Raw genomic sequence first — 27,501 nt, forward strand, 5'->3', positions numbered from 1 at the left:
CAGAGTCTTCAGTTTACAGTTTGGACTCTCCAGTCCAGCAGAGAGAAGCTTCACTGCTGAATCAGACAGTTTGTTGTTACTCAGGTTCAGATCTGTCAGATGAGGGTTGGACTTCAGAGCTGAGGCCACAACTTCACAGTGAGACTCTGAGAGTCCACAGCCAGAAAGTCTGTAATGACACATATATTACAACATATGTTATCATGAAAGAGGACACTTTATATTTACTTCATGCATTTGGAAACAAAACAGTTTGATATTCTGTATTTTTATTAACATTTACTGAGTGGATCAAATAATCTTTGTGTTTCAGGAGCATTTTATTTATTTAATAGAAACAAGAGGAGAGATCAGCAGATATTGCAGTTATATGGCATCTTAACCAGTAAGCTACCAGAACAGTCCCAGTTCAGCTGATGGTGTCTCACTGTGTTTGAATGAAACAATAATTCTCATCACTCTCTGTCAGACCTGCATCTTGTAGATGAAGGAAAGACAATGGAGTTACATTGAGGCTTCCTTAATGTTCACAGTCTGTCTGTGTGATCTGATCCCATGTCTGTCTCCACAAAGTTAACATGACGACATTTGTCCACTATTTTTAATTTTAATTTGATTTTAAATTGTATTCAGTTCAACTCAGTGAACAGTAGTGACTGTTGAACACAAATGAAACAAATGGCTCGAAAGTATTAGACCTAAACATAATTAAATATTCATGTAATTAAATATTTAGATGTGCATAACAGATGACTGCATTATGTTTAGTTGTCAACTTTATTTTCTGAGAATCTAAAAACTGATTCAGCACAAAAATATGATTAACAAATGAATACGGCTGAATTATTAAAACTGTAAAATCCTATAATTACTACAAATACATTGAATAATTGTGTTCATTAAGTTAGCAACATTAATACAACCAACTGTAAAATCAAGATTGTTTGCGCTCATATTTGAATAAACTCAAGTACATCTGGGATGAAATATAACTGACATGTTATTGCAGATATAAACAATTAGAGCACTATTTTACCAATAATAAGAGTTTCATATCATTTATATTTGAAGATTAAATCTACTGATCTACACTGATTTATAATGTTAATCACATCTGGACTTACTGAGCCTTTCTGCAGTTCCTCACAGCTGGGATCAGTCTCCGTCGTCCCTCCTCTGATGTGTTGTACTTCTTCAGGTCCAACTCATCCAGAACCTCCTCTGACATCTGCAGCATGTAGGCCAGAGCTGAGCACTGGACCTCAGAGAGTTTCTCTGATCTGTTCTCTGACTTCAGGAACTCTTGGATCTCCTGATGTACTGAGCGGTCGTTCATCTCCATCAGACAGTGGAAGATGTTGATGCTTCTGTCAGGAGAGACATCCTCACTGTTCATCTCCTTCAGGTTGTTGATGACTCTCTGGATGGTTTCTGGACTGTTGTCTGTCTGACCCAGCAGGCTTCCTAAGAGACTCTGGTTGGACTCCAGAGAGAGGCCATGAAGGAAGCGGACAAACAGGTCCAGGTGGCCATTTTTACTGCTGAGAGATTTCTCCATGGCTCCCTTCAGGAAGACATCACTATCAATGTTTCTGAAATAAGCAGACATCTTCTTGAAGAAAGACTTTGGTTCTGATTCTCTGTGTTTGTAGTCTTCTCCCAGGAAGTTCTTCAGTACCTCTGTCTTCCTGCTGGTGTAACAGTGGTACATGTAGACTGCAGCCAGAAACTCCTGAACGCTCAGATGAATAAAGCTGTAGACTGATTTCTGGAAGATCACACTCTCTCTTTTGAGGATCTCTGTACAAAATCCCGATAACACCGAGGCCTCTGTGATATCAAGACCACACTGCTCCAGGTCTTCTTGGTAGAACAGGATGTTTCCTTTCTCCAGTTGTTCAAACGCCAGCCTCCCCAGCTTCAGAAGTAGTTGCTTGTCGGCCTTTGTCAGCCCCTGTGGACTCTTCACTTTTCTTTCATCATACTTGTTCTTCTTCCTCTTTGTCTGAACCAGCAGGAAGTGTGAAAACATGTCAGTCAGGGTCTTGGGCAGCTCTCCTCTCTGGTCTGTAGTCAACATGTCCTTCAGAACTGTAGCAGTGATCCAGCAGAAGACTGGGATGTGACACATGATGTGGAGGCTCCTGGATGTCTTGATGTGTGAGATGATTCTGCTGGACTGCTCTTCATCACTGAATCTCTTCCTAAAGTACTCCTCCTTCTGGGCGTCAGTGAAGCCTCGTACTTCTGTTACCCTGCTAACACATGAAGAAGGGATCCGATTGGCTGCTGCAGGTCGGGAAGTTATCCAGATGAGAGCCGATGGAAGCAGCTTCCCCTTGATGAGGTTTGTAAGCAGCACGCTGACTGATGTCTTCTGTGTGACATCAGACACTACCTCATTGTTCTCGAATTCCAGTGAAAGTCTGCTTTCATCCAGGCCGTCAAAGATGAACAAAACTTTACAGACAGCGAGCTTCTCTGCTGTGAGCTTCTGTAATGTTGGATAGAAAACATGGATCAGCATGAGCAGACTGTACTGCTCATCTTTGATCAAGTTCAGCGACCTGAACGAGAACAGAATCAGCAGACGGATATCTTGGTTTTCGGAGCGCTGTGCCCAGTCCAGAGTGAACTTCTGTACTGTGAAGGTTTTTCCAACTCCAGCGACGCCGTTCATCATAACGACTCTGATGTGTTTCTGTTGGTCAGGTAAGACTTTAAAGATGTCCTGACACTTGATTGGAGTGTCATGGAGGGTCTTCATCTTGAAAACTGATTCAAGCTGCCTCACTTCATGTTGGGTATTAACCTCATCACTCAGTCCCTCTAAGATGTAAACCTCAGTGTAGATGCTGATGAGGAGGATTTCATTTCCTGCTTCATCAGTCACAAGTTCACATCTGCTGCTCAGACTGATCTGATGTTCATCTAAAACCGCCTGCAGACCCCTTTCTGCTGAAAGAGAAGAAGAAAATATGTCAGTATATATGTATATATGTATATATGTTCAGTAGGATAGAGGAGGTAGAGATGATGACATCAGCGGACAGATCTTCAGTCTTACTTTGTACAGCGCTGTTCTGACTGTCTGTCTTTAGTCCAGGTCTGGTTCTGGGTCTTTCTGCACACTGGGGACAGGAGGAGTCTCCTGATGAAGCAGACTGGTCCCAGTATGAGGTGATGCACTGTCTGCAGAACCAGTGTCCACAGCTGGTAGAGACTGGATCCTTCAGGACGTCCTGACACAAAGAACAGCAGGACAGCTGCTCCTCCACAGAAACAGTCCTCCTCTTCCTCTCTCTGTGGACATGAACACATTCTTTATGACACATGACATTAGTGGAGACCAACCAACAGCTCACAAGCTGCAGATCTTTCCCACTTAAACAGTCCAGACTGTCAGTATTTAAATAGTTACACATTTCTTTGTTCTTCAGGCTCTGGGCTTCACTACATTCAACTTTAAATTACATATGATATACTACAATTACAAGGGTTCAAAAGTAAATAGAGAGATAACACAATGTCCCAGAAAAGGCAGAGAAGAAGAAGAAGACTGCAAGCTAGTAAACATGGATGTACACAATGCAGGATTTACAATACTATGTTCAAAAGTTGGCTTTGTAGATTATTCATAAGGAGGGAAGTGGAGTCAATACATCTGTTAGAGCACAAGGACACATACAAATAAGTCAATGTAAAAATGACTTTTGTTTGTTAACAACAAAACTCCTAAAAATGAGGAAAGATAAGCAAGAGACAACTGAGCCAAACAGAAAAGTCCACTTGTGATACTGAGTGTATGAATGAAATGTTCTGACAATGTATCCATTTTATTTTTTTCCCAACAAAATATCTTGCACTAAAACATCTGCTATTAGAAGCATTACACTTGTTATGGTTGTTTATACAGTGGCAGCACTTAGTTAAGGTTAGGAAAAGATTGTTATGTTGGTTTAATACCAAGAATAAGAAAAAGTCTGCAGTGACTTGAAGCTCAACAGGTCCAGACATACCTGGCTGTGTGCTAAAGGACTGTGCAGAAGAGCTCAAAGATGTCCTCACAGACTTCTTTAACACCTTTCTGAGGCAGGCTGTTCTCCTTACATGCTTTAATGCCACCTCAATTATACCAGTGCCAAACAAGCCATCTCCATCCAGTTTCAATAACTACTGACCTGTTGCACTGATTCCCAGTCCCAGTCATGAAGTGCTTTGAACGGATACTTGTGCAGCACATTAAATCCCTCCTCCCTCCCTCTCTGGACCCCTTCCAGTTTGCAATGATGCAATCTCTACTGCCATCCATTCAGACCTCACCCACGTGGACAGGAAGGACTCATATGTGAGAATGCTGTTCATAGACTGCAGCTCAGCCTTCAACACAATCATCCCCCAGCAGCTCATTCAGAACCCAGACAGTCTTGGCCTTAACACCTCCCTGTGCAACTGGTTATTGGACTTTCTTACTGGTAGACCAAAGGCAATTTGGGTTAGCAACAACACATCCAGCAACATCACAGTGAACACAGGGGCCCCCAGGGATGTGTGCTCAGCCCCCTGCTCTTCACCCTGCTGACCCATGATTGCACACCAAAGCACAGCTCCAACCTCTTCATTAAGTTTGTGGATGATACGACTGTGGTGGATCTCATCACTAACAATGATAAACAAGCTACAGGATGGAGGTGAGCCAACTGACCACGTGGTGCAGCAACTATAATCTTTCTCTAAATGTGGAGAAGACAAAGGAGATGATTGTCGACTTTTGGAGAGCACACACCTAGCACCATCCTCTGTCCATCAACGGTGCTGCTGTGGAGAGGGTGAGCAGCACCAGGTTTCTGGGTGTGCACATAACAGAGGACCTCTCCTGGACCAGAGCCAGAGCCCCCACACCCATCATGTGCTCCTTCTACCATGGTCTCATTTAGAGCTTCCTGACCAGCTGCATCACTGTGTGGTTTGGAAGCTGCACCTCTCCTCCAACAAGAGAACCCTCCAGCACACAGTGAATGCAGCAGGGAAGATCATTGGTGCCTCACTTGTCTGAGTTTAACATTTTCAGTTAATCAAAAAATAATTTAATTTTAAGTTATGTTAATGTTAAATACAATTTGATGACATGTTTCCCTCTACTGCATGCGCGTGGGCATGTTCAAGGCCAAACGAGTGACCACAATACATGGTGACCACAGCTGAAACTCATCGAAGCATTGTGGTGAATGGTAAGTCATTTTATGCTTAATAAGATATATGTGCATTCACTCAGGATTCTGTTGGCGATAGCCTACTGTAACTGAATACCGAAATCTGGAAGTCCTTACTCTGAAATTTGAGCAGTGTTGATAGTAACGTTAGCCGACAGTCTGCGTGCTGAGGTAACGTTAGCTAGTAGCTGTAGCCTGTTACTGATGAGTAGGCTTAAATGCAGGAGTAATAGGTGGCCAGGTAGTCAGGGAAAACGTCTTGGCAAGCTAATTTAATATGGGATTACCCATTAGCCACCGCTCCGATTAGCATGTAGGCTAGCTACGTTTATAAACTTTAAGTAGCTACCTAATTTACTTTCGCTAGCTGACTAACAAATTAGCACACAAATAGGTTGTGTGTTAGCGAGTTATCTTTAGTATTTCTTCTCATCTGAATAATAGTCTAATCATGTCTAGCTAACGTTGGCCAGTTAGCATAATGCTAACTATTATGTTGGATCAATTTAAATACTTGCATTCATGTTGACTATTATTAAGTTCATGTTACTTAGAAATGCGTTTTATTGTGGCCAAAAAGCTACTTCACCATAGTCAAAACATTGCTTTGAATTAATGTAATTCTGCCAGCAGTTGGCTTAACTTAAAAATTCTAGTGGAAAACGTTAACATCTTTTATTTTGTTGACCCAATGTTTTATTTTTTAGAGTGTACAGAGGGCCTTTTACTTTTACTAGTTTCACAGCCACCATAGGTTCTCTTACAGACTTAAAATGGGGCATGAGGCTCTTCAGTTTGTTGCAATGTGAAGCCTCACTTCTAGATGTCACTAAATCCTACATGTTGGTCCTTTAAGCAGCACGAACGCACACAGACTCAGTGTTTGTGTTTGTCAATGCCACGTTTTTGGGGAAAACAACTTAATAATATATAAATGTATTATCTAGGAGACAGGGTTGGGCAGAAGCAACTGAGCATGTGCAGGAACATGATTCGGTTTACAGCTTCATTAGTTTGTTTTTTTATTTTAAACTCTGGACTTTATACTACATTGTAAATTTATATTTTTTATTGCAATAACCAGATTACACATTCACTAATGTGGATCTCTCAGTTTGCTAGACTGAAGAGATGCTGTATGAAGCTCAGTGTCAGTATTTCTACACAGTGTGTCATAATCATCTCATATTCATCACCCTAACAGTTATTTTTTATTAATTCACTGTATCTATAGTCAGTTTCTTTCAGTCTCTGCTGAGAATAAGGAGTTGAAGGCTGAATCTTTATCTGCCTTTCCTCCCTGGACTTTACCTCTCTGTCTCTGTCTAATGAGCAGTAAAGTTACAGTGACTGAAGACCAAAGTTCAGCTTTGATGATTTCTGTTAGGAACATTTTCACTCAGGAAGCAGAGATCATAAAGTCTTATTATGTTTCTGACTATAAGGCAGTATAACATCATTCAAAGAAATTAACATATGGGTATGAGTTTCTATTTCATGACTGAACAGACATTTATTTAAATGAAAATAAGAATCATTGTGTTTAGTAAGTTTAAAATGAGCCTTTTATATCTACATAGGAAGCTGCTCCTCTTCCACAGAGGCCGCCATGTTGCAGTGTCATGTTTCTACAGAAGCCCAGAATGGACAAACCAAACACTGGCTCTACAGAGGGGCTTACATGATTTTGCAGCCAATGTTGGTTCTCCTACATACATGGAGTGGGGAAAGGAGGATTCAAAGTTTCTCAAATAACTTAAGTCATCAAGTCTTTGGAGTCATTTCTCAACAAACTCAAACTCTTTCTGAAAGAAAATGTCACCCAGTGCAGAGCTGTGACTCCTTAATGTGTTTTTAACAGTTTATATGCAACAACAGAGGTCTACAGCACAGAGGTATAAGATATATCAGGCTTTACATACACAGACAATACTTGTAGAGTTTATTCAGACAGAACATTTGCTAAAGTTTGATTGTTGGATCATTCATGTTTATTTGCCCCAAACAGTCACAGTACCAACTGTACTACATTAGCTTTAACTTAGCTAGAAACAGACAAACTGTTGTTATTTCTCTCCAGTTTCTCTCTTTTCCTCTGTCCTCTCTGTCCTTTGGCTCCCAGTCAGCTATAGAATAGATTTTAAAGTTCTGCTACTGGTCTACAAATCACTGAATGGTTTAGGTCCAGAATACATGAATGACATGTTAGTAGAATATAAACCCAGTAGAGCTCTGAGATCTACTGACTCAGGTCAGATAGTGGAGCCCAGAGTTCAGACTAAACATGGTGAAGCAGCTTTTACACAACTGGAACAAACTACCAGCAGAACTGAAATCAGCCCCAACTGTGAATATTTTTAAATCCAGGTTAAAAACACTTCTCTTCTCCTCTGCTTATGATTGAGCTCTTTCAAAGCACTTTAAATGTTAATCTTTCATTTGCACTCTATGTCCTTTTAATGATTTTAAAGCAAATCATTATTTTATGCTGCAATCTTATTTTTAATGCTCTATAATAGTATTTTATTTCTCTCTCTTTCTATGTTTCTGTACTTTGTTTTTATTATTAGTGTGTGTGTGTGTGTGTGTGGGGGGGGGGGGGGGGGGGGTGGTACAGATGAAGCCACTAGAATTTTCCCCTGTTTCCGTGATGGCTCCTTGACCGCCCCTTGATAGGTCCTTGACTGGCCGATAATGGAAGCAGGGGGGAAATGCGATGACGTGTCAATGAGGCCCCGACTGGAAACGCCCCTAAACTGCTGAGTGAAAACCAGTTGCAATGCTTCATTTTTCCACGGGGAGGCGCAGGTATTAGTGCAGGAGACCCGAGTTAGTTTTACACACTAATATAACTTGTATTTACTTCTATTCTTCTTCATAAAGTAGCCTTATACTATATGTTGTTGTTATTGTCACTGTATCGTCACTATGTGTCTGTGTAATGCTGCTGCTACACTATAATTTCCCAGCTTGGGATCAATAACGTATATCTATCTATCTATCTATCTATCTATCTATCTATCTAATGAAGGGTGCAATATAGTTCAATCCATTAGAAGGATGCAATTGAAGCTGCTGTGCGCCGGTAAAACACAACACAGCCGATCAATTAACAAAACGCACTATGATTAAAAAGTGCAAGCTTGTTATTCTGAGTCATGCCTGTGTAGTATGCAGTACTACATACTGGTGTAAAAAAGACTCTAGTAAAAGCAGACGTCCTGATTCAACTCTTTACTCCAGTAAAAGTAAGACTTAGTTTAATGACTTAGAAGTCGCCAAATGACTTACTTTAACGAATTTCGTTAGTTTATATAATGCAGATTTGTAAAATATTACTTTTATGAAGGTCACAGTCACTGACAATAAACTTAGCATTTCATAATTGTGGTAGCAGCGGTGCAGCAGATGTAATGAAGTCCACGCAGCACGCTGGATGCAAACTAATATTAAGCCTTTAGCTTTTTCATTATAATGTCCATGGACATAAACTGAGTTAATTCATTAGAAGGATGCAATTGAAGATACCGTACATTTTACAGGACCTCTGACAAATCATTGTCACTGTCAAACCAAGAAATAGCCCATGTGACATACCCCGTCTAGTGATTCAAAACAGGACGCGCTATTTAGCCTACTGTAATACATAGTATTTCAATGGACGGTGTAAATAATGTAAATAATGTCACGACTATTTTACTACATATTTCTTACTATTATTGTTCTTATAGTTTTTTGTTTGTTCGTTTGTTTTTTTGTATTTATTATTTATTGTTCTTTATTCTTTTCTTATTGCTGCTATTATATTCTGACACTGATACTGGGTTTCCGTTATCCGGTAATTACAAAGTCAAAAGTCAAAATGAAATGAATGACGTTGGCGCACAACGGGTTATGAATGGAGGGGGATCTCCCACTCGAGGCACCCCCCGACACGTCACTTTCTCGTAGCCAATCGTAAGCCCTGTTGAGACCGACTGGTTTACACAATCCTTCTCCTGTCGGATTACCTCCGAAATCATCATCCAGCGTGTCATTGTCAAAAGAAAGTAAAATAGATAAAACTTTGAACTCGCTTGAGAAAACACGTCTCTGTCCGTGCAGCTAACATTAACCTCAGCTCCAGTGAGTCTGTTCAATGCAGGAATATGGGATTCATTTATTTTTATTTTATATGCAATATGTTATAAAAAATAATAGTTAAAATAATTTGATTATAATGAGAGCAGGCGTAATAGAGCCGTGGGAGGAAAAATTCAAAGGATTCACAGTTTGCCAGGAGACATGCACAGGTGTGGGGGGAGGGGGGCATTCGCTTTGAAAGACAATGGAACAGGCTCCCAACCATCCCCCCAAACCCATCATCACCCCGCCAAATCCGCACCCCTTCTCAGAAAGTACTGTAGTTGCAACGGCCATGAACACTCTTGCGTGATTTGTGTGGCAATGGAACCAAATAGCCCATTAAGCCCAAACAAAAAGTTAAGCAATGATAATGCTAATAAAGTGGATGGGCTTACCTGACTTACAGCATGCACTGAATAGACCGGGGTTGGCTTGCACATTTTTCAACAATTCTACAATTCACAAATTAGCAGACGCTGAACTACTCATTCTCAGTTTTAGCACTCTGGCATAATTTGTGTGAGAATATTCAAACCAGCATCAAATGAAAGGTTAATCATCCTGTAAATTCCTTGTTTTTACGTTTGTTTCTAATTTCTCACTGTCAAATGTTTATTTTCATATAAATAAAGCTGCGTTGCCTTGTCTTGCCTTGCCTAAAATCAAATACAGTCGTTTACGTTTTTCCATTTCGTATAATTGATCTGAGCCTAAAATTGAAATATGAAAAGCAATTTGTCTTTCTTTTTTGTGTTAGATTCAAAACAAATAACAAAATAATCAGTCAGTAGGCTATTTAATTTTTTGATTTGAAAATGTGTTCCGATTTTTTGCAGTATGAACTCTTGCCAAATCCTGTCACGCACACTTTGTTTCTCTTTCTAGCACAAACATCCCATTCATTTTCCTTTCTTCACTGCTAAACAATAAAAACACTCTTAAAATACTCTACAGGCAAACACACTTCCTGTTAACCAAGAGAACATCATTAAACACATATTAAACTAATGGCACATAGCAGAGAACCATAGAATTATCGGTCAAGATTTGATTTCCATCATTTAACAACCTGAAGGTTGTAAAGTCAGTTATTTTCGGGTTGTATGCATTTACTTAACAAAGTTATGAAAATGCAGCAGAGTTTTTCCGCTGAAAACATTGTCAATAAGTAACTGCTACTGCAAAGACTCGAACCCAGGTCTCCCGCACTAATGACGGACACTCTGCCCGTTACGCCACCGCTCCGGTCCTACGTTATAACGTGTCTAACTGCGAAACTTACGCTTGTATGCATTCACTGAGGAAAGATTATGAAAATATAATACAACTTTCCCGCCAGAAATGTCTTTAGAACAAACATAAGATATGAAACCTTTCTAAATTCGCCCTTTTCTGTTGGCGTGGAAGATGAATACCCGCCATGTTTTCACGTTGTTATAGGCTACGTGTAGGGTGCAAATAGACACTCCGCATTTTTTATTCAAGATAGTCATGTATCTGTGTCTGCAAATTGTTTGCTCAGTCATGGTCTTCCTTGAAATTTAAAATATTTTTTCTAAGTTGTGGTGCGTGCATATAAAAAGTCAGTGGGTTACGTTAGGTAGTAAGTAAGTTTACTGGTTCGGATGACCAGTAAAAATTCATAGAATATGTGGGCTATTCTGTGACAGAAGTGCCATCACCTGGTCATACCCTGTATTACAATGAATAGGTGGGTTTACAGGAAAAGATAGACACGCCCAGGAGAAGGAGGGGGTTGCTGAGTCGGCTGGCAGCCGGCTGGGAGTCAGCTGCCATTCAGCTGGCTTTCAGCTTGAACGGGAACTTTCAAGGGGCTTCATCTGTATGTACGTGTTTACTATGATTGGGTTGTATTTTTATTTCTCAAATTCCATGTTTTTAAAAAAAAAAATTCTGTTGAATGTTTGTTTTATGTAAAGCACATTGAGTTGCAACTGTGTATGAAATGCGCTATATAAATAAAACTGCCTTGCCTTGCCTATTTATAAAGATCATTCACATAGCTGCAGGTGACATGCTAATTATTCACTGACCTTAAACATGTTCTACTCACAGTGGTTTGATTTTAAATGACATTTTGACACTGAATCATCTTCAGGTCAGTTTACAGTAGAAACAGTCTCTTACTTTGTGTCTGAGGGTCCAGGTTCATTACTGAAGGTTGGAGGTTCACCTTTAGACCGGTCACTCTTCATAGAGGGACAGCTGGATATTAGAGACTCTGCTCTCTGTCTGTAGAAACAACAATCATTTTATACATATCATTAGTTCTTATAAAGAGCAGATCTCACATGAAACATGGCACATGATCATGATTTAATGACAACAAGTATGTTCAAGTCTCCTTCTGCATGTTGTATCTACAGCTGAAAACAGATGTGAGAGCAAAGAGATCTGAACATGTGAAAACACTGAATGAATATGAAACATATCCTGAACATTTATCTCCTGTAAACTCAGTTTGTTTGTACAATAAGGAGTTGAAGGCTGAATCCTTATCTGCCTTTCCTCCCTGGACTTTACCTCTCTGTCTCTGTCTAATGAGCAGTACAGTTACAGTGACTGAAGCCCAAAGTTCAGCTTTGATGATTTCTGTTTTTTTCCCTCATGAAGTTATAAAGTTTTACAACGTGCTTTTGACTATGAGATTATCAAAATATTATCCCATAAGGGTTTAAGTTATTTCTTAACTGAACACATTTATTTAAATGAAAATAAGAACAGTGTTATTGTCTCTTCCTCTTTACATTCATAAAGCTGCAGGTGACATGCTAAGTTTCACTGAACTTAAACATGTTCTACTCACAGTGGTTTGATTTTAAATGACATTTCAACTCTGAATCATCTTCAGATCAGTTTACAGTAGAAACAGTCTCTTACTTTGTGTCTGAGGGTCCAGGTTCATTACTGAAGACTGGAGGTAAATCTTTGGAGTCGTCACTCTTCATAGAGAGACAGCTGGATATTAGAGACTCTGCTCCGGCCTCCTCTTCCTCCTCTTCCTTCATCTTCTGTAGTCTGAGAGGTAAACCAGTAACACTGGAGACACACACACACACGCACACACACACACACACACACACACACACAGTATAATAAACCCAGTCCTGTCTCTCATGTTAGTTCTGTATCTTCTTATTAGTTTACATGAGTTTAACTACAACCATGTGTGTTTTCTGTCCATCACAAAGATAAACTTTGACTCTGGTTTAAATTCAACAAACAGACTTCAGATAAACATCTGTGTTGTTCTTAACTGTGACTTCTCTCTATTTTAACAGAACCAGTGAGTCACGTTACATCGCTGTGAGGACGCAGAAACCAGGAAAAGAAAAAAGGAAACAACGTTTGAAGACTTCAACACTGTGATTTCATTCTTTTTCTGACACAATTTAATCAAATTTAACAATTAATCTAAAAAGTAATCAGCAATGATCAATAGATACTCAATATTTCCAGGTCTACAGTAACATTAACACTCACCCTGATTCACACTTGATGTTTTCCTCCTTCTGCTCTCATGACTCTAAAATGTCGTCTGAACCCAGTGAATGCTTTCACTTTGTTTGATGTTTGCTCCTCCCACCTTCTTCTTCCTGTAAGTAGTGTGTGTGTGTGTGTGTGTGTGTGTGTGTGTGTGTGTGTGTGTGTGTGTGTGTGTGTGGTTGTGAGAGAGACAAAAGGTGTGTCCAACTAGAAACAACTAAGTTAAAGGACATGGCTGCAACTTTCCACATTTTTCTTATTGTCAACAAATCCAAACCAACAATGAACTGATCTACTAACATTTTACTTTATTATAATTTACTTCATTATATTATATTATTGTGTAATTAATTATTTTGACGGGTGTCAGAGCACTCACCTAATTATTTTGATATTATGTATGTGTATGTTTGGTTGAATGGTTTGGTCTCCCCCTGCTGGCCTTTATATGTATTGCATCTGTGGTAGGGAGGTGGGAGTGACAGATCCTATGAATGAATGAGTCATTGGAGACAGGTGGGTTGAACTCTTGACAACTCATGATGAGAAGGAAAAGATCAGAAATGTATTTTTATGAGGAGAAAGTTTACGTTTATGTTTTGTAATACTTGAAATTTATGAAAATAAATGGATGTGATTTAATGTAACAGAGATCTCCGTGTTTGAAACAGAGTGGTGAAGGACAATAAAGCTCTCTGAATGCTGGAAAACTACAACAAGAGATGCACACGCAGAGGGAAATGCATCATCTCATCCCTCTCACTGACACTTTTCTCTGTTGCAGTCAGGAAGGAGATACAGGAGCATTCGGAAAAGGACTTCTCGATTACGAAACAGCTTCCTCCCATCTGCTGTTAGACTACTGAATGCACAATAATCACTGGCTGTCTGTCCCCACTATGCACTTAATTTTGCAGATGTGTGTGTGTGTTTGATTGACAACAGGTGTGTGTGTGTGTGTGTTTGATGGGCTGCAGGTGTGTGTTTGATTGACAGCAGATGTGTGTGTGTGTGTGTGTGTGTGTGTGTGTGTGTGTTTGATGGGCTGCAGATGTGTGTGTGTGTGTGTTTGTGTGTGTGTGTGTGTGTGTGTGTGTGTGTGTGTGTGTGTGTGTGTGTTTGATGAGCTGTAGCTTCCTGAGAGCTGATTGGTTCCAGCTTCCAAGCGTGCAGTTTTTAAGGCCAGCTTTCTGCAGGCTCACCTCTCTCCATCCCAACCAACATGTTTCAGTGTAAAATATGGTGTGTAGATTGGCTGGTGTGTACAAGTTTAGTTTCATTCAATGTTCCTCCTGTTCTTGCTACAGTAAAAGTTAGGTTAGTGGTCTGTCTCTTTGTTCCTTATGTTTGAGTATGTTAAAGTGCTTTTTAATCTCCTGGTTTATCTCTTATTCTATTAGCTTAATCTTATTACTAATTTAACACTTTTTAAATCATATTAAACTGTCTTTTTTATTTTGCCACATGTTGCTTTTATATCCTGTCTTGATGCATTTTATGTTTTATGTAAAGCACTTTGAAATGTGCAATACAAATAAATCTTCCTTGCCTGAAATATAAAGTGTACAAACTCTAAAAGAGCAGCATGTTTAAATGTAATCATATAATTATGAATTAATTAACATGACATGGACCAGACAGGCGGCAGAAAACTGATGGATTCACGAGATAAGACATGCTTTGCTATTTCTGACACTTGTCCACTTTTGTGAATCAATTTTAAGCCTTTAATACATTCTCAAGACTTTTTAGAGGGAAGTGAACTCAGCGCCTTTTTAAGACCTGCTGATAGAAAACTACATCATAGCTTCATCCTTTAATCCAGGTAGATGGAGGAGGAGGGAGGAGATGAATAAGAACTTACCGCTCTGGTTTAGGAGCTCCTGGTTGGTTTTCCACTGAGCTCCTCTTCTGACTACAAACACTCTATTTTTCAGGTAAAACATTCTCCTCTCTTCTCTTTGTTGTTTGTCTGTTTTCTGTCGTACACTTCAGCAAACTCCCCTCCCGGCAGTCGCCCACCTGAGCGCTCTCTCTCTCCTCCAGGTGTTCCTCTCTGCAGTATAGATATTAAAAAGCTAAATATAGTAATTGATTATTAGTATATAATATCAAATGAATCTACTGATTTTTGACATGGTAAAATTGGGGGGGGGGGGGGGGGGGTCCGAGTTCATGCAGCCTGTCTTATATGTGTTATCTTTGATATCAGAGCAAGTCATCCCTAATTCAAAAGTTTTCCAAAACATTCACCTAATTCCAAACCATTTCCAAGCCTGGGAAACTGTTTTTTCTCATTTCATAACTTTTCCAGGAATTTCATGACTGTGGGAAACCTGACAAATAGAACAACACGCTTCTAATTTCATATTACAAATCCAGTGAAACCACTACTCTGAGACATTGTTTCAAACCTTTAAAAAAAAAAGTGTTAAATTAAATTTGGTGATGATTTATGGTTTTTGTGTTAACATCAGAGCAGTTAAAACAGACCACTCAAATTTGACCGCCAACACTTAAATAAGGGCGGAGCATTAGCCCTGGAGGGTTAAATCATGTTAGAGTAACAGTAGGAGGATTTTAACCCACAACTGGAACATTAAAGTTACATTAATGTTACATCGCATCAATGTAAACGTTATATTAAAAAAATAACGTTCATTTATAAATGCCTGTTAGCATGTTAGCTCCCCAGTTGGTTATGGTGTTTTAGGTGCTATTTTATTCTTGCAACACAAATTAGTTTTAAAACGTTACCAACACAGTAAAAGATCAGTTAACTTACCTGCAGAGCCGAATAATGAATAATATCCCTGGAAATATAACCTGGAAATGTGGAGAGCAGCCGAGCCGAGTGCAGCGAGCCGAGTGTAACGGTTGAGCTGAGCCGTGTGCAACCTGAGCCGCATCGACCAATCAGCTTGGACCAAGTGGGCGGGACAAACTGTTTGAGGAGCGCTTGATGAGAACTGTCGGATATCGCCGCTCGGGCGGGAACTGAGCCTCAACGTACACAGTGAACGTTTCAGTGCGGCTACTAGATCCACCGAGCTCATCTCATCTCAGAATGAAACGCACTTTGAGACTGAATGGAAACAGTCTGAGGATGATTGGTAATCTGTTTAAATAGTCAGCAGATTTTAAGTGTTAAGAGTTTAAAGAGAATAATGTTTAAAATTGTAGTTTAAATTTAATTATATTTTTATTTCTATTGAGCTGCTGCAAATGAATGAGGAAGACTGATGTCTTGTAACTGATGGAGGCTCTATTTAAGCAGTGGCTTTGGGATTGCTCAGGGTATTATTTTGTTAGAGTGTAGCTGTGTACACATTATTTTAGTAGGAGGGGCAATTATAGCACATGAAGGCAGACAATTCTTAATAGTCTGGGTTGCTTTTAATGTGTCTGTGTCTTTGAACACTTTGATATGTGTGTTTTGTAACATTGTTATTAATCCTGTAGCATTCAATGACTTGATTCATTGTGTAGGTGACTGAGCAATTTAAATATGCTCTTGTTAGCTCATCACTACACATTATTGTAGCATTGAAATCGTATTGGGTGACATCTTCTTTTGAAAGCTTTTACTTGACTGACCATTTTTGTTAAGTGAAGGAAAGATGTCCGTCCCGAATTCTGTGTTATCAGATAAACTTTGGATTGAGATTTATTAGCAAAGTCATCACACTATACAATGAGCATACTTACCAATTTCCCCCTCTTCTCTTTTTCCCCAGGACCCGGTGCTATTAAGGAAGGAAGGGAGGAAGAAGGAAGGGAGGAAGAAGGAAGGAAAGGAGGGAGGAAGGAGAGAGGGAAGGAAGCAGGGAAGAAGAAGGAAAGGAAGGAAGGAAGGAAAGGAAAAGAGGATAGAAGGGAGGAAGGAAGGAAGGAAAGGAGGGATGAAGGAAGGAAGGGATGAAGAAGGAAGGAAAGGAGGGAGGAAGGAAAGAGGGAAGGAAGGAAGGAAGGAAAGGAAGGAAGGAAGGAAGGAAGGAAAGGAGGAAGGAAGGGAGGAAGGAAAGAGGGAAGGAAGGGAGGAAGGAAGGGAGGAGGAAGGAAGGAAGGAAAGGAAGGAAGGAAGGAAAGGAAAGGAGGAAAGAAGGAAGGAAAGGAGGGGGTGAGGAAAGAAGGAAGGGAGGGTGGAAGAAGGAAGGAAAGGAGGGGGTGAGGAAGGAAGGAAGGAAGGAAGGAAGGAAGGAAGGAATGAAAGGAGGAAGGAAGGAAAGGAGGGATGAAGGAAGGAAGGAAGGAAGAAGGAAGGAAAGGAGGGAGGGAGGAAGGAAGGGAGGAAGAAGGAAGGAAAGGAGGGGGTGAGGAAGGAAGGAAGGAATGAAAGGAGAAAGGAAGGAATGAAAGGAGGCATGAAGGAAGGAAGGGAGAAGGAAGGAAATGAGGGGGTAAGGAAGGAAGGAAGGAAAGGAGGAGGAAGGAAGGAAAGGAGGGATGAATGAAAGGAGGAAGGAAGGAAAGGAGGCATGAAGGAAGGAAGGGAAGAAGAAGGAAGGAAAGGAGGGAGGGAGGAAGGAAGGGAGGAAGATGGAAGGAAAGGAGGGGGTGAGGAAGGAAGGAAGGAAGGAAGGAATGAAAGGAGGAAAGAAGGAAGGAAATGAGGGATGAAGGAAGGAAGGGAGGAAGAAGGAAGGAAAGGACGGAGGAAGGAAGGCGGGACGGAAGGAAGTAAGGGAGGAAAGAAGGAAGGGAGGAAAGAAGCAACAGTCAAAACAGACGGGGTCAATTTGACCCGGGAGGACGACACAAAGGTTAAATGGCTCACACAGTGATTGTATTAACTTTAACACGTGTGTAGTCCCTGAGCACACTCGCCACATGTTGTAAAATTCTACCCAACATGTGTCATTTTTAACACGTCTCTTTTTGCAGTGTTAGCTTTGTAAACAATTCCACTTCTCTGCGATGCTATTAATCTTTAACATCATCAGCGGAGAAGACATCACAGTGTCATGTGAGAAACTGCACTTTACACTGTGCTCGTCCAGGCTGTAACACTAAACGCTTCCATCAGACGAAAAGGATAACACGACTGCATTTAGAGGACATTATACAAGCTGTCACGGGTAAGTTCAACTAACTCATCCTGCATCCTTTATATGTGCATGAAGGACCATCACTCATATTTGTCAGGTCAGGTTTTATTGTCAGGTTTTTCCTTTTCAATGAAATGATTCACAAGCTAACTTTAAAAAAACATCATCACAACCCAGGCAGACATCAAAACCAACAGATACTTACTAAAAGGTCAATATTGGTCCAATATGTCCAGAACCATCATAATGGTCTAACTCTGCAATGACTCATAAATCCATGTATCAGGCTGTATATCAGCATGAGTTTGTAAGGACACAGGAAAAGCAAACATTCATTAAAAAATAAAAACACATTTTTTAAAAGGGAGAAGACAAATAATACAAATAAATAATACAAAGGATTCATTCGCCAGGGAGAAGGCCAAAGTTCACATGACAAGAAAATATTATAATGCAAGCAGGAATTACATGTTATTGATTGTGTTTTGTTTGTACTTTTGTAAATAGTGGAGGTGTATTTTCACATTTGTAGCATTAGAACAGGAATAAAGGGAGCAGTGTTTAAAAATGTGCTCTTATGAATGTGAAACTTTGCACACACACAAAAAATACAAGATTGGTTAAATAGTACATATTGTCACCTTCATTGTTGTGGAACCCAAATGGTTTTTTTTTTTCTTTCTTTTCTCTTTGTTGCTTGTTTTTGTATTTTCTTTGTCTCTTGCCCCTTTCTGCTTCTTTCTCTCTTCTTATTTGGTTGATATGTTTTGGTGATTTTTTTATACTAAAGGGAGGATTTTCTTTTCCTCTCCTGTAGTTATTTGCCTTTGTACTGTGAAATATAATGTTTGTTTTATTATTGTACATATGAAAAATAAATAAATAAATACTCCCTCTTCTTCTTCTTCTTCTTCTTCCTTGTCTTTGTGCTGGTAGCAGACTATAACAGTGCCTAAGCTCCACCTTCTGGTCTGTAATGATTACTGCAACAGCTCACAGACTAACATTTCATTAATGGGTCAGTGATAAATAAGGTATGGTAAGATGAGCAATTTAAAAATATGATTTGTTTTAAAAGCAGCATCAGGTTTGTTAAAAGGTACATTTAGTATTTTTGTTGGTTTTATATCATTTGAAATGAGAATTTGCAACATTTTTTTAAACCAAAAGTAAGACTGAATGCTCCTGTTTTTAGCTTTATGTACTATTTTAAAATTATTGTTTTTTTTAATTTCCATCTTATGTTTAATATATTATTATTATTATTATTATGTAATATACAATATTTCTTTTTTTTTTTTTTAAACATTGTTTTATGCTTCTTTTAGGTCATTTTAATGTGAAGCACTTTGTGATTGATATAATGTATTTTGTTGTAAAGCACTTTGAACTGCATTTCTTGTATGACAACTGCTATACAAATACTTATTGTTCTTATTAGTAGCCTAGTAGTACTTGTTCACCAAATCAGGATTTATATGTTCACTGTAAACTTACAAACTTACTCATACTTTTTCACACCAGTTTGTGATGAAACTTGTTTCCTTCAAGTTTACAGATCAGTGACAAATAAGGGTTGGCAAGATTAGCAATTGGAACATATCTTAAAAATGTGCAGCATCAGGTTTTCTTAAGATGTACATTCTGTATTTGTGTTGGTTTCATTTGAAACATTTGCAACATTTTTTTTTACCAAAAGTAAGACTGAATGCTGCTGATGTCAAATGGTGTAACCACAAAAGAATGAAACCTCCTAAGTGGACTTATACTAATAATTACTTCATTTAAAAAAATAATGTAAATGTTTCCTGATCTCCATGGTTACCAGAGTAAATGTAATATTTAGAACAATAGTATTCCATTACCTTTATTTAATATAAAAGTTATAATGTAAGATCATCCCAAACAGGTTGATATGGTGTTTTATTTAGAATTTAGTGTTTTTAAGCACGTTGAATTATTTGGTACAAAGTTTTTATGGTTACACCACTTAGACATTTTTGCCATAATCCTCTAATATATTCTCTCAAAATGGATTAAAAGCAGAAATTTGATGCTGGGTCCACAAAAAAAGAATGTTCATACATTTATTTTCTCATTTTAACCCTTTAAATTTAAACTAAACCACATGAACACAAAAAACGTCATTGGCACTGATACAAAAATGCATTAATTAAAAGAAAAACACAAAAACAATAAACAAATCCTTTTATCTAATCCCGTTGCTTTCAAAAACTTTAAAACATATCGGGTGATTATGGAAGACCACTTCTGCCAATGTGATGAAAAAAAATGATGCAAGTCATTATAATTAGAAACTTTTCTTCTGCTAAACATCAAATGAATATTTTTCATATTTTGTATTTGATCATTTAGTGGGAGAAGAAATTGTAAATGTTTTATTTGTCAATAACAGGGAAAAAACTGTTTCTGTTATTTCCTAATTTATGTCACTGTACTTATATAAAGCAGAAGTGGCAGTATGTTATCAAGCCAACATTAATTGATGTTAATTTGATAAATTGAATCAGTGCAGTTCCTCACAGTGGCCGCTAGAGGGCAGCGATTCATTAAAAATACTCAGGTCAACATGAGTTAATCCAACATATTATTGAGCTGTCACCTAAAATAAGAAAAGAAATCCTTAAAATAATGAATGAATAATGAGCCTGTCCTGGTGAGCTCCTCCATACACCAACCAGTGTTAAAACAGACTGTTACACAACATTAAAATTAAAAAAATCCATAAATGTGTAATGGCTGCAACATAATATTATACAGAAAGTATAAAGTGGAAATACTCAAGTTGATTAAAAGTACTTCATCTACATTTGTTCACTACTTGAGTGAATGAATCAGCATTAATCAATGTTATTTACAACAGACATACATATAAATATAATCCTTATCACAAGCCACAACAAGTATAAATCATATAGAAACCAAACTAGAAACTAATCCTCCTATACTTGATGTCCAACCAGAGTGTAAATACAGGAAGCAGTTGGTAAGTATTACAGAAAGAAATTAAATATCAACAAACATATCAAATACAATATAGTAAAAAATAGTAAATGATGTAATCACACAGAAACATGTATAGCAGAGCTTTTCACACTTTCTTTATAGTTTGTAAATATCTTACATTGAATTTTGGCATCATAGTTTTGTTCCATAACCTTGGTAAGTTACCTGTCTGGTTACATGTCTATACAAATAATATACCAAATTACCACTGTTTAATGTTTCCAGCTGAGACTGTGAGAAAACTACAACACGTCATCATTATTTCTACTTTGCTGCTCTGACTGTGGTAAAACAGCGACGTCTCACTCTCTCCCAGCAGTAATCCTTCTCCTGCTGAAAGTCACAGTCAATTCTCTTCTGCTTCATTCATTAGTTTTAGTCCTCGTTAACTCTCAGTGTGATTCTGAGACGCTTGATCAATATGAGCCCAGGCTCAGAGTCTGACTTATAACACCTGTTTTACTTTATCTTTTCTGCATCAAACAGCTCATGTTCAGAGACTTAAGTGAAGACGACAAAATCCAGATCCAGACTCCAGATGGATCATCAGGATCCAGCTGATCCTCTCTCAACACTCCTGGATGTTCACTCTCACTCTGACAGAGTTCATCACCAGCTGATGAGAGAAGAAGAAAGAACACAGGTGATAAATGAGTGTTTAGTGAGACTCACTTCATCAGCTGTCAGTCAGTGATGCAGCACATCCAGTATAAAGAGCAGCAGCCTTCCTGCAGACATCAACACAACAACAACAGTTGTCTCTCTCTCTCTCTCTCTCTGTCTTTCTATCCAATCCTGAAGTCTGTCGCCATTCTCCTCTCACAGCTTCACTGAGGAAAGCAGCACTGAGAAGGTTGGAGGTTCACCAGGAAATACTGTTTCTTTGCTTTGATACTTACTGTGTTTAATACTAAACTGCTGAAACCAGCACAGACTGACTCCAACTCTTTACTGACCTCAGAGTCTCCAGTCTGCAGTCTGGACTCTTCTGAAGATCAGACAGCTGCTTCATGTCTGAATCCTTCAGGTTGTTTTTACCCAGTCTCAGCTCTCTCAGATGGGAGGGGTTGGACTTCAGAGCTGAGGCCAGATAAGCACAGCTGGTCTTTGACAAACTGCAGTCAGTCAACCTGAATAAAGAATAAATAATGATTTAATAATGATTTTATAAAAAATAATTTATGGTCAATCAGATGTGTTCAGGTTTTAAATGTGTCCCTCTGTGTGTGTGTGTGTGTGTGTGTGTGTGTGTGTGTGTGTGTGTTCTGAAGGATCAATATCAGGGGGAAAAAACACAATTCATGAAAACACATTACAATTAATGTTGATATAGAACATGTCTCCTTTAACAAGTAGACTTGTTAAAGGAATTTAAAGCTAGACCTGTCAGCGTTGACACCTTATTCGTGATGCGATTAAGGATTGAGCATAACATGTTTTTGTTTTTTATGGTGTTAATCTTGCGGCTCTCTGACTCACTCACTGACTCTAAAGCACTGTCACAGACTGACTCTGTAAACTGTGCACAGTTCACAGCATGTGTTGGTATGGAGGAGTCTTGCTGCTGCTGTCATATTCCTGCACTGTCTGCACCTTCAATGTCCCATCGCTCTGCAGCTTCAGAGAAGTGCTGCTCATGTTTCTGCAGAGTGTCGTTCACTGCTGCACATTTCTCAGTGTGGAAGTTTTCCTCAGTTTTCATCTGAACTCAAAAATAATGGAGCTATGGACTATTTTCTGTTTGTTATCAAAAGTCAAAGTTCATAAAGTAACTTTCTTTGCATTGATTTGATTCCCAATCCAGATACACTGGTATCAATTACATTACATTGTTAATATGGACTTGAAACTGTTGTGAAATGCAAAATAAGAGAAGTTAAAACGTGATTTAAAAAAATGTGATTAATCAGGAATAACTATTGAAATTCAGTGATTAAAAAAATGTGTTGTTTGACAACCCCATCTTAAAACATTATTGAGGATCTTCTTTTTACAGATGTGACTCTTTAAAAAAACTTTCATTCTTTATAACTACAGACTAAACTGTGAAGTAAAAAATAAATATGGTAATCAGACAAACAACATAATGGATGTAAATGATATATGTACATAAATTAGGTTCAGTTGTTAAACATTAAGATCAACAATAGTAAAAGTGTGTCAGTGAACTGACCCCAGAGTCTCCAGTCTGCAGTCTGGACTCTTCAGAAAATATCCCAGAAGCTTAACTCCTGAATCCTGCAGCTTGTTGTTACTCAGATACAGCTCTATCAGATGGGAGGGGTTGGACTTCAGAGCTGAGACCAGAGAAGCACAGCTGATCTCTGACAAACTGCACTTCCACACTCTGAATAAAGAATAAATGATGTTACTTTAGAAGACAAAGTTCATGCTTGAAATCATTCAGTGTTTCATAATCTGTTCAGAGCTGAAGAAGGTTTAAATGTAGAAGTTTAGAAAATGGAAACTCCAAACAGCTGAACCCAACAGGATGCAGGTTAAAAACTGTCAAATACAAACAGTGAAAAAGAGCTCTCATTAATATTAATGACAACATGCTGCTACTTCAATAAAGACGTAGTGACTTCACCTCTTAAACTCTGCAGCTCCACCACTGACTCCATGTATACAAACTCATGTTGTGCAGCCAAATACAAGTTAAAAAGTGCATAAAGACTAAAATATGACATCTATATTTTTAGAACTACATGTGCAAAACAGTTGATCAATAATAATGAAATATATTATTTGCAAGGGCTTCATCATTTAAGAATATAAGTGCTATCCCATAAAGCAACACATGGACTGTCAATATTTGCTGTTTACTTTGTTTTTTTCTTGTAATGTAATAAATAATATTCATTAAAGATTACAAAGATGGTTTTAAATGAATCAGAACTTAGACACATTGTTCTGGACATGGAAATAAAGTTTTAGCCCACTGATATAAAAACACATCTCTTCTAATCTCTCTCCATAATGCTCTGTTAGCTACTACAGAGTCACATTTGATTGGCTGACCTTTAGTAAATGTCTCTGAGTACATTATGAGCAAACATTAAACATCAACTTGATTAATGTTGATTTAACTTTATATTGTTGGGCCAACGTCTTGTAACTGAATTAGTTGAGACAACATGTTATATTGTGATGTTAAAATATGGGAGGGTACATACTGAGTGAATGTACAGATTTAAGTTGAGCCAACTTTTTTGTGCTGACTTGCTTTTACATCTAAAGAGAAATACTGAACAAACAAGGAGAGCAAACAAATAGTCTTTAGTCTTTATACAACATCAATTGTTATTTTATTTTATTTAAGCATTTTTAATTTTCTAAATCCGAAGGTGATTCTTGTTTAAACATATTATCAGTCAGATTAACTATAAAATAAAACATTAATGTGCAGCGATTTATTTATTATATATTTGGGTTTTTTAACACTACAGTGCATGTATGTCCTATAAGAGCTATTATAATACATACATGCAGATATTTTTTAAATATTTTTAAGAAAATGCTTGTTGAGGGACTGCCATAAATTTAAAAAATATAAATTAATATTCTCTGAAAGTCTACTTTCAATGAATTATTTATAACATCATCAGTTCTGATAATAAATATCATATATGTGCAGATAAAAATGGAGGATTTGTATTGACTTGCATGTCTGCATTTGTAGTAGGGCTGGGTATTGTTAAGAATCTCACGATTCAATTCGATATTGATTTAACTGCTTCGATATCGATTCAGTAATAAGTAGAAATACACACAAATTCATTGGATTACCTGTTGGTAATTTTAAAATAATAATTTATTTTCATGCCCATATGAACAGCCATGGTATAACTCATAACATTTATGAGCAATAAAACATCTGAAAATAAAGCATTAGCACAATAATACTGAAAACGGAGTACAAAAGTAAACATATATGACATTACTGAATTAACACTGAAGTAAAGTGCATGTAAACTTAAATTATATTTCTTTTCTCTTGGCAATTGTGATAAAACTCACATAACATTTTAGCGAGTGGCTAAGGTGCTTCGTTGAAAACAATAGGAGATGCGCCTCACTCTGCCGAGAAGCCGCGTGACTGCAGGGATTTTAAGAGCAGCCTGTGAAGCCACATTGAGTATGTGGGCATAGCAGCCATAATGCAATGACTCAATGAGACTGACCGCAAGTAGCATGTTGCAGACATCCCAACCTGCAGAAAGTCATATCTGGGAGGTCCATTCGGCGGGGCGGTGTTATACTAGGTGTTGGTCGGGGGGGGGGGGGTGTGCGCACGATCGCGCGAATAAACGGTAACACAGAGCTATAAAGACGCTTTGCTATCACGCGCTGCATTTATAGTCACACATACACACACACATGCAGTCACTCTGTAGTGCACGCTCCAGATTCCGGGACATTACGTCTCATTTGCGGACGTCAGGGAGCCGCTATCAATATGCGGGAGACTCCCGGATGTCTCGTGTTGGCGGCATTGTCGGTGACAATTGCCGGTACTTTCTCCGTTAATCCCCATTCATTTATTGACTCCATCAACCATAGATATATATAGAACACTAGATGTAGAGCGTCCGCACTGGCGGCCATCTTGCTACGGGCAAGCTTTCTGGTGGTGTCTGTGGTACCTGAGGTAAATCAGTGATCTGCACAAACGTAGGGTGACCATATTTTGATTTGCAAAAAAGAGGACACTCAGCCCGGCCACGAGATAGCCTACTTAAATGATACTCGCAGTTTACTCAAAGATTCCTTATAATTTTAATATATTTAAAGTTATATGTATGGATAGAATATTTTGTTATATTACAAAATAATATCTCTCAAAGACAGAAATTCAGATAGGCTTCTCATAGGTTACTGAACTTTTTTTTATTATGCCTCAATTGTAAAATATATATATATATATACAAATGTAAAAAAAAAAAAGTAAAATCGCTGGAATAAAATAATGATAGAAGTAATGTTCTTGTAAAATAATAGCTCTCTTTTCAAGTCTTAGTGGACAAATAAATAAATAAATAAATAATATGAAATAATGTTCTAAATAATACCTCTTCTGTATTAGAAAAACCTGTAGCTGTGGTGGTGTATCACAGTATGAAATGCCAACGCACCCTCCGCTGCATTCACAGCATCCTCTGTTTTTCCGGGTTTCACAAAGAACTTTTTGTCAACTTTGCTGAACTACTCTCACCTCCCACTGCTTTTTTATGTTTCTCTGTGTCCATATGAGCTGTGAGGTCCCCGGCACCTTTATTGGACACAGACACATATGTACCAGCTTCGCACACGGTGCACTCGGCCAGTCCCGACCGGGTCAGTAAACTGGGAATTTTTCGCAGTTCATCTGTGAACGTGCATTTGCGCTTTGGCATCTGAACGCTTCAGCTGCACCGCCGGTGTCTGCTGCTCTCTTGTTGTGAGTTTTGGAGATCCACCCACAGGGCAGCCTCTCGGGGATTACGTTACACACGCTAACCCAAACAATGACAACCGGGGTAGAGGGGGCACACACATATACACACACAGAAGGAAAACCGGACATTATCATCAATTAATAAAAAAAACCCGGACGCCCCGGACGGGACGTAAAAAGTGGACATGTCCGGGGAAAAGAGGACGTTTGGTCAGCCTACACAAACGCTAATACTCTTATCTCGCTGAAATCTTGATAAACGGTTTGGTTTCTTACAAACGTTATTAACGTGGTTATAATTCTGGATGCTTAAACATGTTGAAATGGCAGCTTTTCTCTTCGAAAAACGACTTAATCACGGCTAGGCTACTACAGTAGCTACTCATTCATTTTACAGCTTGGTGGCATCATGCCTTCAGTGTGCATATTGTGTCTCCCTCTCTCTCTCTCTCAACTCCCCCTCTTACCTTTTCTCTCTATAGTATAACACTATATAGTACCATTGATACACTTATTAATACTAACCATAATGAAACTTATAGCAATACTAACCCACTCTATTTCTCTCTCTCTCTTACCCCTTACCTCACTTGTGAGGTAAACCATTACCAGTCATCAGACCTGAAGTCCCATCCCTATGACTGCGCTTTATTCTTATATTCTTTATATATATATATATATATGTATTGTTATTGTTAATCCTTATCATTTAATCATTTAATAAATATTTTTATTGATTTCATCATAATTTTTTACATAGATGATTTTTTATCTCTGTCCTCCATGTATACCTCCACAGTAGTCTAGTTCTCTCTAGAAGGTGGGGATTTCAACATGCAGCATTTCTTGATGTATATTTGTAAAGGGAAATCTTGCACCTTTTTTTAAATTGCAAATAGATGTCACTTTTATTATAGGAATATGACTAATATAATACAATAATTTGAATTATTACTTGTTTAAACTAAACATGTAATATTTTAATTATTTTATTATATTAGTCATATATATTAGTATACATATATCTCATGTTGCCATTCTGTATGCTGAGTTTTAGTAGCCCATATATTGATTTATATTTATATATAAATAATATATAATTATATATATATATATATATATATTTGATTTTATTTATATAGTT

At 38.2% G+C, this 27,501-nt stretch overlaps 2 protein-coding genes across 2 annotated transcripts in view; both read right to left on the minus strand.

The window, feature by feature from the left end:
* Positions 1 to 27,501, minus strand: part of LOC133979959 (NACHT, LRR and PYD domains-containing protein 5-like) — a 133,318-nt gene that overhangs the window by 14,735 nt on the left and 91,082 nt on the right. The gene's annotated exons all lie outside the window — the stretch shown is intronic.
* On the minus strand, positions 1,121 to 12,921 carry LOC133979974 (protein NLRC3-like). Its single transcript, XM_062418527.1, has 5 exons — positions 12,843 to 12,921; positions 12,240 to 12,398; positions 11,487 to 11,591; positions 3,068 to 3,303; positions 1,121 to 2,958 (listed from the first exon to the last, which is right to left on the minus strand). Exons 2-5 carry the CDS (start codon positions 12,365 to 12,367, stop codon positions 1,121 to 1,123), a joined length of 2,307 nt encoding a protein of 768 aa, XP_062274511.1. The 5' UTR covers positions 12,368 to 12,398; positions 12,843 to 12,921.

The sequence above is a fragment of the Scomber scombrus genome, chromosome 5 (assembly GCF_963691925.1).
Source record: "Scomber scombrus chromosome 5, fScoSco1.1, whole genome shotgun sequence".
NCBI lineage: Eukaryota > Metazoa > Chordata > Actinopteri > Scombriformes > Scombridae > Scomber > Scomber scombrus.

Bases quoted from the DNA above. Each gene is read 5' to 3' on its own strand.
- LOC133979974 (XM_062418527.1), bottom strand. From the start codon at position 12,367: ATGAAGGAAGAGGAGGAAGAGGAGGCCGGAGCAGAGTCTCTAATATCC. The intron at 11,592-12,239 runs GTAAGAGACTGT...TTGTTTCTACAG, and splicing joins CCTGGACCCTCAGACACAAA to ACAGAGAGCAGAGTCTCTAA. The intron at 2,959-3,067 runs GTAAGACTGAAG...CTTCTCTTTCAG, and splicing joins TCAGAACAGCGCTGTACAAA to CAGAAAGGGGTCTGCAGGCG.